The sequence below is a fragment of the Condylura cristata genome, unplaced genomic scaffold, assembly GCF_000260355.1.
Source record: "Condylura cristata isolate star-nosed mole 26May11 unplaced genomic scaffold, ConCri1.0 scaffold00029, whole genome shotgun sequence".
Lineage (NCBI taxonomy): Eukaryota > Metazoa > Chordata > Mammalia > Eulipotyphla > Talpidae > Condylura > Condylura cristata.
In genome coordinates, this window is record NW_004567130.1 from 9,439,358 (window position 1) to 9,454,767 (window position 15,410).

The 15,410-nt window shown below is 53.2% G+C and overlaps 1 protein-coding gene across 2 annotated transcripts in view; it reads right to left on the reverse strand.

The window, feature by feature from the left end:
• Nucleotides 1–2,278: 2,278 nt before the first annotated feature.
• TBC1D10A (TBC1 domain family, member 10A) overlaps nt 2,279–15,410 on the reverse strand; it is a 30,034-nt gene continuing 16,902 nt past the window's right edge. The window contains exons 2-9 of one of the 2 annotated variants that reach the window (XM_012731180.1): nt 12,531–12,630; nt 9,272–9,379; nt 5,625–5,731; nt 4,839–4,953; nt 4,693–4,758; nt 3,868–4,057; nt 3,581–3,735; nt 2,279–3,111 (exon numbers count right to left, since the gene is read on the reverse strand). In XM_012731180.1, coding sequence (XP_012586634.1) covers nt 2,644–3,111; nt 3,581–3,735; nt 3,868–4,057; nt 4,693–4,758; nt 4,839–4,953; nt 5,625–5,731; nt 9,272–9,379; nt 12,531–12,575 — 1,254 coding nt within the window. In that variant the 5' untranslated portion in view covers nt 12,576–12,630 and the 3' untranslated portion in view covers nt 2,279–2,643. The remainder of the gene's footprint in view (nt 3,112–3,580; nt 3,736–3,867; nt 4,058–4,692; nt 4,759–4,838; nt 4,954–5,624; nt 5,732–9,271; nt 9,380–12,530; nt 12,631–15,410) is intronic. The other variant, XM_004690897.2, reaches the window with a different exon arrangement.

Here is a 15,410-nt window from a genome sequence, read left to right on the forward strand (position 1 = left end):
CGGCGGGACGCGGGGCCTATCCGGGGTGGCCACGCCTCCTTGTAGCACCCGGGCCGCGGCCGCCCCGTCCAGTCCGCGGAGCCCCGCCCCGGCTAGCTCCGCCCCCCCCATTTGGGCTCGGGCTTCACCCATTCACCCCACCTCCAGAGTCCTCCAGGTCCCGCCCTGGCCGCACCCCCGCTCCGGGCTCCTCCGGCTCAGCAGGGCGTCGGCCGCGTGCGGGAGGCTAGGGCTGGTGTCTGTCCTTCCAGCTCCCGCGTGGGTCTTTTTGTTGATGGCATTGAAGGTTGGACGGGCCGCCAGGCAAACGGGGCCCTAGTGCCTGAAGGGCTCAGGGTCCACTGTGCAGACTGGGCGACCGGCTAGTGCTTACAACAGATTGCCCTAGGAGCTTTTCCCCTCCTTTTTCCTTGCTCTGCAGGGGGCAGGACCGGCAGGACTGACTGGGATGGTGGTGAAAGAGTCCTTGTCCCCCAGCGAGGGCTGCCCAGGATCGGTATTGATACATACTCCCTTGCTTTATAAACCCAGCAAATTGCTTGACGGGGTGAAGCCTGGCCTGGGTGGGTGGCCCCTAGTCACCATCCCCAAAAGTGCTTGAACCAGGAATGACCAAGGCTCAGACTTTGGGGCATATAGGCCCAAGCATCTGGGCTCACTGGGTACTGAAATTTTGGCCGTGCCCAAACCTGCAGTCATTAGCAGATCCCAGTTGCTCAGGCCCCCTGAATTGGCAGATGGCCTAGATCTGAGGCTTGTTAGGGCCAGTTTGCACTCATTTAGAGGTTAGGACTGGATTCTGTGCGGGCCTCCTCAGGTCTAAGACACCAAGGTTAAGCAGGCATTTGTACATCTATGTGGCAGGGTCAAGCATGGTGGGGGAGGGGGCTAGAAGGGGGGACACATCTGTGACCAGAGCATTCTTAGGCTTCAGGTCTGAGACCTGAACCACACATGTTAGAGCAGACCTCAGTCATGATGGGGGTCCAGTAGGCCTATATGTCTCCAGCCTGCTCAGAACCCTCCACTGTAGACAGGTGGAAGCAAGATGGTTTTCCCTCCCCTGGACCCTCTGGGCTGATGGTCTCTAGCATAGCACCAGGAGGTCACCACATCCTGGCCTCCCCCACAGGGTGGATGGGGGAGGCAGTGTCCTCAAAGGCTGAGCTCTTCACTTCATTGCTATCAGGTACAGATGAGGTGGGAAGCCACAGGGGTGAGGAGGTTGGAGGCAGAAAGTGGATGCTGTCCTATAGGCTTGTGTGACCCTTGACCTCCCAGGCCTCAGTATCCCCAGCTGTACTAGGACAAGATGTCCAGGTCCTGGGGTGCCTGCAAGCTCCCTGGGAAGCTCTATTCCTCTCTCTCCCTACCCCTTCCCCCACAGCCCAGTTTGGTAGCCTGCCAGGAACAGTGCTATTGTTTGACTGGAAAAGCTGCTTCCTCAGCAGAGGTGGGGGGGCCTTTCCCAGGGACACCCTGTCCTCATCCTTGCCAATCATCAGGTTATGACCATTAGTGTCTGCCTGGGCCCTCAGTGGCAGAAACAGGTCACCTGGCACCCTGAAGAAGTAGCTGAGGGGCTCCAGGTACAAATCTGGATTAACTTCATCTTTCACACTTAGTCCTCTTGTTTCCTCATCTGTAAAATGGGGGTAACAGTAAAGCCTACCTGGTCAGGTACATGACACAAGTCCGGCCTAGTATATGCTAAGTGCTCAGTAAATGGGAGCAACATCTACTTTTACCAGAGACCCAGCCTTCCCCCCCGCCCCTCTGCCTCTGATGGAGGCCAGGCTGAGCATGTAAGGGTGTTCATGGTGCTCCCACCTGGCACCAGCACCCACCCGGTATGAGCACTTAGCTCATAAGGGATCCAAAGTGGCATCCAGGTCAGGCCTTGGAGAAGGGAGACCCTGCAACGAGCTCCTTAAGAAGCCCTTGCCCTCAGGGATGGCAAGGCCTGGGATGAAGGCCTGAGGAGTAGGCCTTGCTTCGCCCCCCAAACTGGGCTCCTGTCCCAGTGTTGCCTATCTGTGGCAGATGGATATGGAGCTAAGGGGTGGGGTGAGGAAAAATGGGGGCCAGGAAGAGGGGCTGGCCCTGGACTTGGCTTCCCTGCTGACAAAGGTACTCCTCAGAGAACCTCTTATACTAGGCTGAGGCCAGGATGGTGAGCTCTGTAGGGCATGGAGAAGAGACACTGAACGCCAGGGATGGCACCTCTTCCCAGCAGTTCTAGTTTCTAGAAACAGACCAGTTCTCTATACAAGCCTGTTTATTTCTGTACAAAACAATGTTTCTATTTTACACAAAGAGCACCCCACCCTTCACCCCACCCTCTCCTCTCATGTTAGTGCCCTGGTCCTGGGAAACAACCCCCCAGGAGGAGGCGACTAACTGAGGTGCAGCCCATTGGCCTGCACTTCTGCCTGCCCTCTTTGGGCCAGCCTGAGCTCCACTATGGAGAGAAAATAAATAAGGAGGCTCAGACAGAATCTGTGCTGGGCCAGCCAGAGTCTCTGCCACCCAGTGGCCAGGAGGCTGGGCCCTGGGGCGGGGGGGGGGGGAAGTCCTGGAGTGTCAGTCCATGAACTGTGTAGGTGTGTGGAGACCCCACCCCAGAGTCCCGAGCAGCCGGGGTTACAAGTAGGTGTCTTCACTCTCCTGGGACGTCAGGCTCTCCTGTGAGTGGTGGTGGGCTGCGTGGTGGGGAGTTGAGTCTTGGGGAGCTGCTGAGTCCTGACGGACCGGGTCCTTCAGGGGCACACCTCGTGGGGGACATGCATCTCCTGCCGCAGCTGCCACCTTGACTTTACTTGGGGATGGGGGCTTGTCCAGCTGCCCACCTGCCTTCACCTGCTTCTGGATCTGCTTGGGCAGCATGGGGTTGCCGGTGGAGCCAGGGAGGGAGGCCTCTGGGGGCAGGCGGATGGATGCGGATGGTTGCAGGGTGGGTCGGGGGCCTGGTTCTGCCTCCAGGATGGCCTTGGCACCATGCAGCCTGGGTGGGGAGTGGCACTGCAGCTCACCACGGGTCTCCTGCCAGCGACGCAGCTGGATGAGGTGCTCGCGCTCGATCTGGCGCTCTGTCACTGGCAACTCAACCACCTGTGGGGGGGGTGACAGGCAGGTGGGCACCAGGAAGAAGTTTTTCTTCTGCCTGGGCCTGTGCTCTCCCTGGGTATCCCACAGACCTTGTCATGAAAGTCTGACCCTAGAAAGGATGGGGCCTAGTCCCTGCAGTGACCTCGAGTCCCAGAGCAGAGTGCCTGTTGGCTGGGCTTGCCAGGCAGGTAGAGAAAGCTGCCTACAGCTCATGAGTCCACTTGCCTAACTCACCCGTTACAGCCCCCAAGACAAACGTCCACAAGGAAAAAGGGGAAATAAAGCCAAGGTCATGGATGTGATCGTGCTGCTTCCCTTAGGAGGATGGGTCTACCTGCAGTTTGTGCTGCTGAACAGCAGGCCTGGCACCAGTGACACCCACAAGAACAACGATTACTGTACCACTTTCCGAAGGGCCCCCAGGAAGCACCCCTCCCTCCCTCCCGGTGATGGGGGAAGGTGTGGACCGCACCTCCTGGACCAGGAAGGCCTCCTGCATGATCTTGGGGCTGAGGCTCCGCAGTCGCTCAATGGTTTCGTACTGGCCCTGGCAGGCTTTGAGCTTCTCAGGGGAGCCCAGTGCATGTTTCAGCAGCACCAGACCCACCCGGAAGATGATCTTGACTCCTGCAGGGGTAGGGGGTGAGGAGGGGGGTGGGGAGTGAGTGCAAGGTGATCTTTAGGACGTTTCTCTGGAAACAGAGGCCCCCTGTGGGCTGGGCTGGGGCAGGGGTGCACCCCTGCTACCAGCCCCGCTACCTTCACAAAAGAACATGTCCCAGACACGCAGCACAGAGCTCCAGGGCAGGGTGCGGGCGAAGGCACACATGAACCACTCTGTCATGTAGAGCAACGGGTCAATCTTCTGCCGGCTCAGGTGCTTGTGGGCCACGGGCGACACCTTCTGCAGCAGTGAGAACAGGATCTCCCCATCCAGCTGGATTGCCTCCTGGGGGCACAGTGAGGCCATGGGGCTGTGACTACAGGCCTACAGCAACCAGGACAGGGATGATGCCCTGACCCCAGTGCCAAGCAGGCATTTCCTCACTGGGCAGGCTATTGCCTGTAGGGTTCCAGCCTTGTGCCAGGGTAGAATGATGAGCAAACCAGACAGCTGGTCCCTGATGTGGAGTATATAGTGACCAGGGCACTGAGACATGAACAGAGTGTAAGGAAGAGGAATGGGGAAAAGTGCCAAGTACCAGGCAGGAACTATGGGCAAGTAAATGCCAGAGGTCGTGCCTGTCAGGTCAAGGAAAGCTCTTTGAGAACTGAAAGCTAAGGGAAAGGAGGAGAGTTACTGGGAGCAAGAGGGCAGAGTTCTAAACCTGTGCCAAGTTGGATGCTAGAAACAAACTGGTTCCAGAAGGAACTGTGATCCCACAGAGAGGGACAGACTGCTGGGGGCTGAGACGGAAGTGAGTGAAGAACCCACAATACTGGAGCCCAGGAAACCTGACCCTGGCGAGCAACAAAAGGCCAGGGATGTTTTAAAACACAGGCGGGGTGGGGTGCACCAAGAGTAGCATGGAGAGAAAGGCATGGCGAGGCCACAGAGGGCATCTACCTGGAGCGAACACTCACCAATTTTTCACTGTAGTAGCCAGGCAGGTACTTCTCACAGATCTGCACCAGGCACCAGAAGGCTTGCTGTAGGCAAATAAAAGATCTGAAGCCTTCTGCTGCATGCTCCCTACCCTCCAGGGTACCCACCCCGGGCTCAGTGGTACCTCAGCAGGCATGTGCATGAGCAGGACGGCGGCAATAGGTGCCTGGGCCTGGCAGTAGCCCTCTTCAGGTCGGTACAGCGTGTAGGCCTTCAGTACACGGAATAGGTCCTGCTGGCTGTAGAGAGGCCAAGTGGGGCACAGATGACAAGTGACTCTGCCACCTACTGCCCTCACCTGTGCCCCACCAGACCAGACCTGTCTGAGACCCTGTGCTTCCCTGCAGAGGGGTATGGCCTGACTGGTCACCAAGGGATCAGTCTCCCACTGGAGGATGCAGACTTTCATATAACCAAAGGGACACTGGGAAGAGCTCCCCCATTTGATAGGTGAAGCTAGTGGCTCAAAGTATGGGGGAGAGCCAGAACAGGATGCCAGATACAGGTAAGGGTGTGTCCGGGACTAGAGCGTGGGCCCCTCAGCAGGCTAACTTTGTTCCTGGCACCAATCTTCATCTCCTGGCCCACTACATCCCTCCCTTCCTGCACAGCCTCTGCCCCACAATTCTTTCGAATCCTCTTTCTCCACACCAAAACATGCTTCTAGAAGAAGCCGTTCAGGCAGACTCTTAACACTCTGGGGAGTAAATGTGAAAGTTGCCCTCCAGGTAAGAGGAGACACTAAGAGGCCCCATTAGCCTCAAACCAAAGACAAGAACTCTTAACATTCAGGTTTGGGACCTCTGAGCTTCTAGGCCCCCGAGATACTCACAAACTCATATTATCTCCTCTGCCCACTAAAGGACAGGGCCTAGAGCCACCTCCAGCCCACAAGGCCCAACCTGCTCACCCATGGCCCCCCCGGGACACAAACATCTCATGGAAAGGGAATTGCCGATGCAGGTCTCGCTCAATCACGTCCAGCCACTTGGGGTCCCCAGGGGACACGTCCAGTTCCTAGAAGTAAGGTTAAGGGTACCTATTAGGAGTTAGGGACTGCTGGGAAAATACAACTGTTCTAGGTATTGGAGGAACCCACACACACGCACTTGGGGCAATGCCCACCCACTCCCATCACAGATGGGGGCCATCTGAGGACAGGAAGCAGAACGGGGTGAAGGAGCAAGAGGGCCAAGGGTCCTGGGAAGCCTAAGGGGTGATACTGTTTAGAAGAAGATCTGTGTGAGCAAGAGTGTTCATGTTAGCTATGTCTAAGCACTTCATTCGGGACTAAGTCCAATGCTTTATGTCACATCCTTAAGAGGAAGGTAGCAACGGCTACCACCTACGAGCTCCAGACTACGCCAGGTGCTAGGCTGAGCACCCAGGGCCTCACTGACTCTCCTCCTAATCCCAAGAGACAGGTCCTCTCATTACACTATTCACCGAAGAGGAAGCTGAAGGTCAAAGGAAAGTTATTTGCTCAGGCCCAATGGCTAAAAAAACAGCTGAGCTGGGCCTGGAAGCCAGGTTGATTCAGAGCCATGAATCCCAACCCCTCTGCCACTTGTGTCCCTATGCAGGTGGTGTCACCTGTTCAGGCGGAGGGGCCTGTGTGATCTGTACATTAGACTATCTGGAAGGCAATGGTATCTACCAGACCATTAATCTCAGAGTGGTCTCTGGGTGTTGGGGTCTCAAGGAAGTGTTACTCTTTCTTTGAACTTCCATGAACTAAAATGAGTGCTGTTTATAAAAGCAAGCTATCTGGCCTCCCTGGTGGCGCAAGGGGTTACTGGCGGCACTACAGTTAATCTCCAGAGTTAATCCCCAGCCAAGGCGGTGACCCACATGGGGCTGCAGACCTCTCCTGACCCGCTTGCTGCTCCCCTCAGCAGTGTACTTCAGTAGATCCCCACTGTGTATGTGGTGCATCCTCTCACCCAACCCCACCTCTGGCCTGTACCCTAGCTCTTTTATGCTTAAATAAGTAAATATTAAAAAAAACAACAAACCTATAATTTCCATTTAAATGTTCTATATCTTGATTTTCATATTGGTTAGTGGATGTATCTTATTTGTCAAAATTAAAGCAAGAATCAATAAGGAAAGGCAAAGGTCTGAACAAGGAAGTGCATCAAGTATACATATCACTGGTAGGGCTAGAGCAGTGTCAGCAGCCCCAGGAGGAAGATGGGTCCTTAGCAAACACTACAGTGGGTACAGGTCCAGGCCCTGCCCCTGATCAGCAGGTGATCTGATACAAGCCCCTTTCCTGTGCTCCCTCTGTGGGCGTATTAAACTGAAGACCCAGGTTACTCGACATGGGAAAGTATGTACTAAGAGGAAAAGCTGACAGAGTCAAGATTGGAGGGTGGGAGGAAGGGGCAGGGCAGGTGTAAAACCAAGGCAGTCAGTGTGTAACCTCCAGAGCCCCACACAAACCTCAGGGTGGGAGCCTGTGTGCCCAAGTCAGGCCCCAGGTTGGACACTCAGCACCCAGCAGGCTTGATTTTTGTTGGGAAGGGGAGGAGTTCCCACAAATTCTCCCCAGGGTGCCCATGAAGTGGAGCCTGAGAGCCCAAAGTCAGTTCCTCGGACATGCTTGCCTGGTGCTATAGCAGCCCAAGCACCTGACCTGGAGAAGGGGCACTGGGAATGAAGAAAGGCAGGTGTGGACGCTGGCAGATGAAGCAGTTATTACAAACTCCATAAGAGGCAGAAAGTGCTGGTTCCATTATAAGGTACAGCTAGAAAAGAAAATCAGGTAAGAAAAGGCCAGAAAGCCCCGCACTGCCCAAGAAAGGAGGAAGAAATCACAAGTACAGGAGAAGAAAGCCATCAGGGCTGCAGAATCTGCCCTGGCAGCTGAAGCTGGCATCAGCCACCTGGGTGTGGGGGGCAGCACAGGGACGAGTAGGTTTGTGCTGCCACCAGCAGCCCTGTCGCTGCACCCTTCCCTTGGGGTTCACGTACCCATAGCAGAGGGAACCTCTTATCCCTGTTCACTTCTGCCAGAGTCCTTGCCAGTATGCCGATAAACCACTGACCGGTGCCCAGGACTGCCTTGGGGACCCATCATTCAGCTCTGGCGCATCCGAGGCCTATTTCAGCAAACCTTCCCCCTCCCACTAGCAACTTTCAAGACGGCTCGGGGCCGGCCAGCGCAGCTCCAGATGAAGCCCTCCGCACACACAATGCACACACGCAGTCACCGGGGTTGGCCGGGAGGCCGCAAAGCTGCCCACGTCTTGGCGCTCACGCCTGTGATGGGGTAGCTAGAGGTGAGGTATGGACTTGGTGTCAGGTCCCCACCCCTGAACCTCTCTTCTGCCCAGGATGCTGCCCCCTAACTGAACAAGATATAGCCACTGGAAGGAAAACTCGAGTGGAAGAGACACTTGAGTGGGGCCTGCTCGTGGCACTCTTCGGAATAGCCCAATTGCTCCACTTAGACCTGCCCACCACCAGACACTCCTCCAGCACCCTGTCCCCAGGCCTTGGGGCCAAGTGCTGCCAGAGACCACTTTCATCCTTTCCAGGCCAAACTCTAGGTTTCCCTGCTCTGCTCACCCTTTTCAGGGAATGGATTTGGCAGGACTAGCATATTCACTGAAGCATAAAGTATGTCAGCAAAAAGCTGGTGGCTGGCTGGTCTGTCTGTTGCAAGGGCCTGGGAGAAAGCCTTGATGCCTGGGGCCAGGTAAGGTCTGGCAGGTAAGCCAAGGCAACCCCAGGGACGACAATGGCCTCCCACAGTTCCTAAGGCAGTAGACTGCAGGAGCTGCCCTGCAGGGGAAGCCCAAACAATCCCAAGAATGAGAGATTTTCTTACTCTCAGAGCTTTAGGGCAGGAAGACAGGGATGGAGATGTGTAGGAGAAGGTATGACTAGAGAGAGCACCCTCAGAGACTGACTTGCTTCTGACTTTAGGGTATTAGTTTCCTATGCCACGCCTGGGGCTGACAACCCCATAATCAACGTGGGTGAATTGTGTCTATCCAATTGGTTGGATTGGTTGGATAAAGCAGATGAAAGAATAGAGGATGAGAGGCCAGGAAGTGTCAGGGTCCTCTGGTCCTGCTAGCAGACCCCCAAAGGTCAGAACACAGGGCCCCCAGCAGTTAGGGAAAAGATCTGAGTGCTCCCTCCTGGGAAGTAGCCTGCTGCGCCCAAGAGCAAATGAGTGGTTGTCAAGAAAAAGGGTGGAGGGCCTCCCTGGTGGCCTAGGGGTTAAGTCCCAGCACTATCACTGCCACAGCACCTGAGTTTGATCCCCGCCGCCGGGAGCTGGCCCACACAGAATGCAGCAGACCTCTCCTGTTTTGCCCACTGCTCCCCTCGGCAGTGTATTTCAGAAAGTACACCTGTTCTGCTCCCCATTCTGTCTCTGGTGAATCCTCTCACCACCACCCCCCAAACCTCTGGCCTACACCTCAGTTCTTCTACACAAAAATAAATTTTTTTATAAAGGAGAATGAACTGGATGGGCAGCTCCATGAGCACACGGAGGATACCAAGAGACAGGACAGAAGAGAGGAAATAAGGTCAACTCACATCAAATTTTCCAGAGTTCTGCTGCAGCTTCACTTTGCTTCCTGACAGATACTGCCAAGCCCGGCCCCGAAGAGAAGGTGGAATGCCCTTCTGGCACCGCAGCCGGATCTGAAAGTCAAAAGGAGGGTTGTTCCCGTGTATTTGCCACGCAGCTTGCCCAGGGCCTTGTGCCAGCTGTGCCCCCTGAGAGCACCTAGAGGGCCGTCCGTGAGTACGACAGCAAGAAATGAGGACATTCCCAATAGTGCGACACAGTGTGTGTGTGTGTGTGTGTGTGTGTGTGAGAAAGAGAGAGAGAGAGACACGGGGTGTGTGTGTGTCTGCAGTTAGATACCTGGGTGACAGCAGGATCCCCACATTCCCTGATCCAGAGACACAGGTATTACTGAGGTCTACCACAGGACTCTAAATCCCTATGAGGATTTTCTAAATCAAAATGGGGCCAATCAAGTCAGAGGAGACCCACAGAGTGTCCTGGGCACTTTCATGGAAGTTTTTGTTTAAGTCTGTGGGGAGAAGGAATCTCAGTGTAACTCAGAAGAGAGCTGGGCGGGTGGCTGTGCCTTTATCAAGATTCCCCTCGCACGCTCCCTGACCCTGAGCTCCCGTGGCTACCAGCCCTTGCTAAAATGGTACATGTCTTTCCACATTCAGAAGAGTGAGGAAGGAAGTGTATGAGGGTAACTTACGACCCCGAGCTAGTGTCTAACTAATATGCTAGGTCCCACTGACAAATGCCAATTTGAAAAACCATCAGATCTTTTACAATAGGGAAACTAACTAGGGAAAAGGATAAAGATCACAACACCAGGGGCCCATTACCTAGCACTACACCACGTGCCTGTTCCATTCAGCTGCCTGGCTTCGGGTGGAATGAGGGTCTGAGGCAGCACCGTTATGTCCTCCTTGACCTCAAGGCCAAGGGTGAAGGAAAATGAGGGCAAGGGCAGAGTCATTGTTCCTGTAGAGTGATGGCTTTCTCTCCTCTGAAAAAGCCTGACAAACCCCCAAGGCTCATACCTAACTTCCCCTGACCTGGAAACCCCCTCAGATAGTACTGTCGGAAGCGCTCAAAGAAGGGAGCAAGAAGGCATAGCCTTCCTGATGACCGGTGCAAATACAGAAAACTTTCCAAGGGTCAGAGAGTCAAGAGCCAGGAAAAAGACAGGCAGACAGGCTGAGGGCAGCAGGCAAAGGGCAGAATGACTGGTCATAGGAGCCAAACTCGAGTTTCTGGGACTGCCTGCAAAGCGGAGAGAGGAAGGGAGTGGAAGGGAGCTGCCCCAGATTCTGGGAACAGTTTCCTGCTGCTGTGGGACAAGGGTGCCCTAAAGGAAGCTTGGTCTGGGTAGGGTTTGGCAGAGAGGCAGTATGGCCCAGAGCCACAGGTTCTTTCATACTCCCCAGGGCTGAGATCAGCCTGAGCAAGCCCCCACAACACAGCTGCCCCAGGGGAGGCCAGGCACACCTTCAGCACCCCTTCACTCAGGGTGGGGAGGTGGGAATGGAGAGGCAGGAGTATAGTCAGCTTTTCCCACTCTGGCCCGTGGAGTTCTCAGCACAGAGGTACTGGAGAGCAGTTTCCACATACCTAGCTTTGTGAGGGGGTGATGGTGGGAGTCGGTAAGGATAAAGTGAGAGAAAGTGCTTCATGAGTGGAAAGCTGGAGGGGTTAGCATTCTCTGTTGCAACATCTTGACTGAGGTCACACCTTCCCTACTGAACTCCAGAAGGGCAGGTAACAGTTTGAACAGAGCCATTCAGGAGAAGACTGCATTCCAGCCACAGCTCCACCTCCCTTCAGGGCCTGGCCCCTCCTGAGGACTTGGGTTGAATCCTGGAGAAGTACTGGGTCTGAACCCACACTTCCTGCAGCAGGTATTGTTTTTCCTGTGCCACACAGAGAGCTCAAGCCTGCAGAGCCAGGCAGGAAGCGATCCCAAGGCCAGGGTGGCCACAGCTGAGGAATGCATCAGAGGGTTATGGCCTCTGGGGGTGGGGGGGGTGTAAAGCACTCCTGTGGTGGCTCCTGCTGGGCAGGGGTGCCCTTGGCCTCTAACCACAGTGCAAGGAAGCCAAGGGGAAGAGGAAGTTGTGCTGACTGTCCTAACAGGACCTCCCCTAGGTTCCCTCTGAAATCCACATTTGCCAGGGAGGTTGGGGAAATTGTTAGAGCCAGTATCTGCCAACCACTAGTCACGATAGGGAGCTGAAACTCAGAGGCTGAGGGATAAAGAAGCAGGAAGACGATCCTAGGGTTAGGCAGGAAGCAGTTCAGCTGCCTTAAAAGAAGTTTTTTTAGAGAAGGATTTTCTATTAAGCAAAAATATTAGTGCTCCAAAGCCCACACAGAACAGTAAGGAGCCCAGGCTGGGTCGCATGGGCTTTAGAGTCACCACTTTGTGGGACCCTCCCAACCAGTTGTCATTCCCACTGAAACTGGTCCAGTCATACAGCTGGCCACAGGCATACCTCAGCTTCTGTCTTGAGTGTGCCAGGCTCCACTGCTAGCTGTGCCAGTCGGGACCAAACCAGTGTGTCAGCTGACAACACAGGTAAGCAGGTTCACTCTGTGCAGAGACCCCAATTATGATGAGGCCCTGGACAGGCCTTCTCCAGGCCAGGGCATAACTAGACCCAGCCATGGTAGCTGACAGCAATAACACACATAGGTAAGTGTGATGGGCAAGGACATTCCTACATCAGTGCCTAAGGACAGCTTTGGTTAGAAAAGGACTCCTGGCTGATTTCATTTTTATGATACCATACACTGTGAGGTTACTTTTCTTTTACTTTGACCAGGAGCTAAGAGGGAACTCATCAAATTAATCTAGATGGTAAAAAGGCCTTTCTGAAGTAGAGTACAGGAACTAAAGTGAGACCATCTAGGTTCAAATCTATGGGTACTACTACTACTACCAACCTTATCAGAGTATGTAAGAATTATTCAAGTCACACACATTAGCTATTCCTAGCGTTACAGAGTCCTCCCTGTTAGATGGCAAGGAACAACACGGACTCTCCTGGCAGGGCTGCAGGGAAGCTGCCTATACAGGCTTTGGCTAAGTGTGGCTTTAAAGCTGGGCTCCAGGACCAAGTTTGCATGAGTCTGGGATGACCAAGCTATGCCTGGGTTCTGCTCTGCAGCCAGCTGGCAGTTTGTAAAGCCCCTACTCTTGCAAATGGATGCAGTTCTTTCCTCCTCCTCCTCTTCCCCAGCTTGCTGCTCTCGGCCCAAGGCCCAAAGTCAGCCACTCACCTTTTTGTGCTTCTTGGCCATCCATTTGTCCCAGTTGTTGAGCATGTCCAGCCACTTGGACTCCCTCTGTCTCAGCACCTCCAAGGGGACTTCCTCCAGCCTGTGAAACAGGGCAGATTCCATCAGAGGTGCCAAAAGAAGAAAAGGCCTCTATTCTTCCCCGCCCTCCATCCTGTAGCCTCTTTTGAGGTTGTTATTTCATGAGCGTCCAAAAAGGTTGTGAGGGAATGCTGCCCGGTCCCTAGACGGCACAGGCCAAAGAGACACTAGGTTCAAGTGCTCGCCCCCAATGTGTCGAGGAGCCAGCAGTTATTGTACTTCTCTGGGTAGAGGCCCAAACCCTTTGCCTGTACATCAAAGCAAAGCATTCTTGATCCTGGCTCCGCCCCAATAAATAAGCCTCTTTAGAAGGCCTGTATGGAGGTGCAGAGTTGGACAGAAAGAACTCATCAAACAAGTATGGGAAGGTTCATGCCTCCATTCCAGCAAAACTGGTTACTCAGTTTCTCCTCTTACGCCCTGGCCCTTCCCCACTTCTCAGTCTTCACTCATGATAGTCCCTCTGCTGGAATGCTCTCCAGGTTGTCTCTGCACCACCATTTGTAATTCTATCTCTACTAACTGAGTAGCTGTCATAGCTCTGTGCAGGCCTTTGTAGGGCAGACTATGGGGAAATACTCCTATGACTAGCACAAAGTCCTGGCCCACTCAGTATTGACATTCTCTGGGCACTGAATGCCATCTAGAGCCAGTGGGGAGAACCACCACAGGCAGGCAAAACAAAATGCTTCAAGTGAGTGGATTTGCTCTGACTGAGCCCCTGGGGAATTAACGAGTCCGCAAAACACTGAGGGGCAAAGAGGAGGAGACTAACATTTGTAAGCTGGGTGTTCTAGATATGCTTTCTTATCTAGCCAACAGAGCAATATTAGTAAAAGGGCAGAAAGATGTATATATTGTACTATATGTGCTTTCTTGTTTAGCCATTAGAGCAAGATTAGTTTTTTAAAAAGGAAAGAAAAATGTATGTGAGCACCTTTCTCTACACACACTCTTAAATTACTTTTAAATTGATGGATTACAGATCTTTTTTTTCTAAAGATTTATTTATGCACACAGAATTGGGGTACAGGCCAGAGGTACAGGGACAGCAAGAGGCTCTACCAGAGACAGAATGGGGAGCAGAACAGGCAGACTGACAAAGCACACTGCTGAGGGGAGCAGCGGGTGAGTCAGGAGAGGTCTGACTCAGAAAAGGTGCCATGTGGATCACCTCCAGGGACTGGGGATCGAACTCGCACTGAAGTGGTTGCAGCCAGCTTGCAGTACTGTGTCCCAACCCACTGCACCACCAGGGAGGACCCAGGTTACAGATCTTTTAAATTTCTTGTTTCTGTCTTCACTTTCCCCCCCTCAACTTATAAAATTACTTGACAGTCCTTAAAGGTAATGTTTAGGGAACAATTCTTCCTCAGTCAGTCAAATCAGTGGAAAAACCCAAATGCAACCCCAAAACAAGAGCTTTGCCAAGAACCTACGCTCAGTCCTGCCTGACCTCCCAGAAAGGAGCACAGGGTTTAAGGCACTCAAGAGACTTGACAGGAGGCTCTCAGGACATGGTGGGGCTGGGGCTTGGCCCAGGCCTGTCAGATTTTCTCTCAGCAGGAAGGAAATGTGCTGCTGTGACTTTTACTGGTTAGAAGATCAGAGGGAGGGGCCCTAGCTGAGTGGAGGCCAACATTTTATCTGGGGAACTCCACAGGCCCAAAAGCAGCCTTGGTAATGAACACGTAACAGCAAACAGCAAATCTGGCCCCTCAACCCACTGACACTTTATAACCCTCTCAAAATGCTGACCCTCTCACCACTAGAGGCAGAACTAGGCATGAGGACACTCCCTTCCTCCCCCTCCCATGGGAGAAAAGCAGAGACCACACCTTTAAGTCAGGTAATTTACAAACATGCTGTGTCTCCAAGCAACCCCCAAACACCCAGGGAGCGGAAACCAAAGGGCATGCATCACAGGCCATGATGCTTCTATCACCTAAAAAGCACTGGCTTATATAACAAGTCAGGGGATGAACCTTCTAGATAGCTAAAGTGCTGCCCACATGGATCAACAGGAAGTTCTGGCAGTTATGGATGTGGATATTATCTGATCTAATGCCCCACTAAGCAGATGAGAAAACTGAGGCTAACAGAAGGCAAAGCTTTCACTTCCAAATGATTAAAAAAAAAAACAACAGAATTTCTATGTGATTAAAAACATGCCCACCTAGGCCCTCCCTGGTGGCGCAGCGGGTTAAAGCACAGCACTGAGAAGCTAAAGCCACTTCCGCATGAGTTCAATCCCTGCCTGCCCCGGAGGTGACCACATGGCGAGGCAGACCTCTTCTGACCCACCCGCTGCTCCCCTCAGCAGTGTACTTCGTCCATCTGCCTGTACTGCTCCCCACCTTGTCTCTGGTGAAGCCTCTCGCCACCCCTGAACCTCTGGCCTGTATCCCAGTTCTGTATGCACAAATAAATAAAACTTTTTTAAAAAAAAAAAACATGCCCACCTGACACCTCAACTTTCTGGTCTGTGTGTTCTAAGATCTGACTGCAGAGTATCAGAGATACACATTCTCCTACCTGCATATACAAAAGTTCAAATTCTTTTAAATGATGCCAGATAACAGCTTTGGCAGCTTCAAAGCCCCAACATCAAACCTCAAACCAGAATTTCAATTAAATACAAAACAGACACCCATATTTCCTGGATTCAAAGATACTACTGATTTCAAGAAACACCATTAATTTGACAAGTCTTCTTAGAAACAAAGAAAGAAAATACCACTGCTTTAATTGTACATATCAATTGAAAGATCCATTTTAATT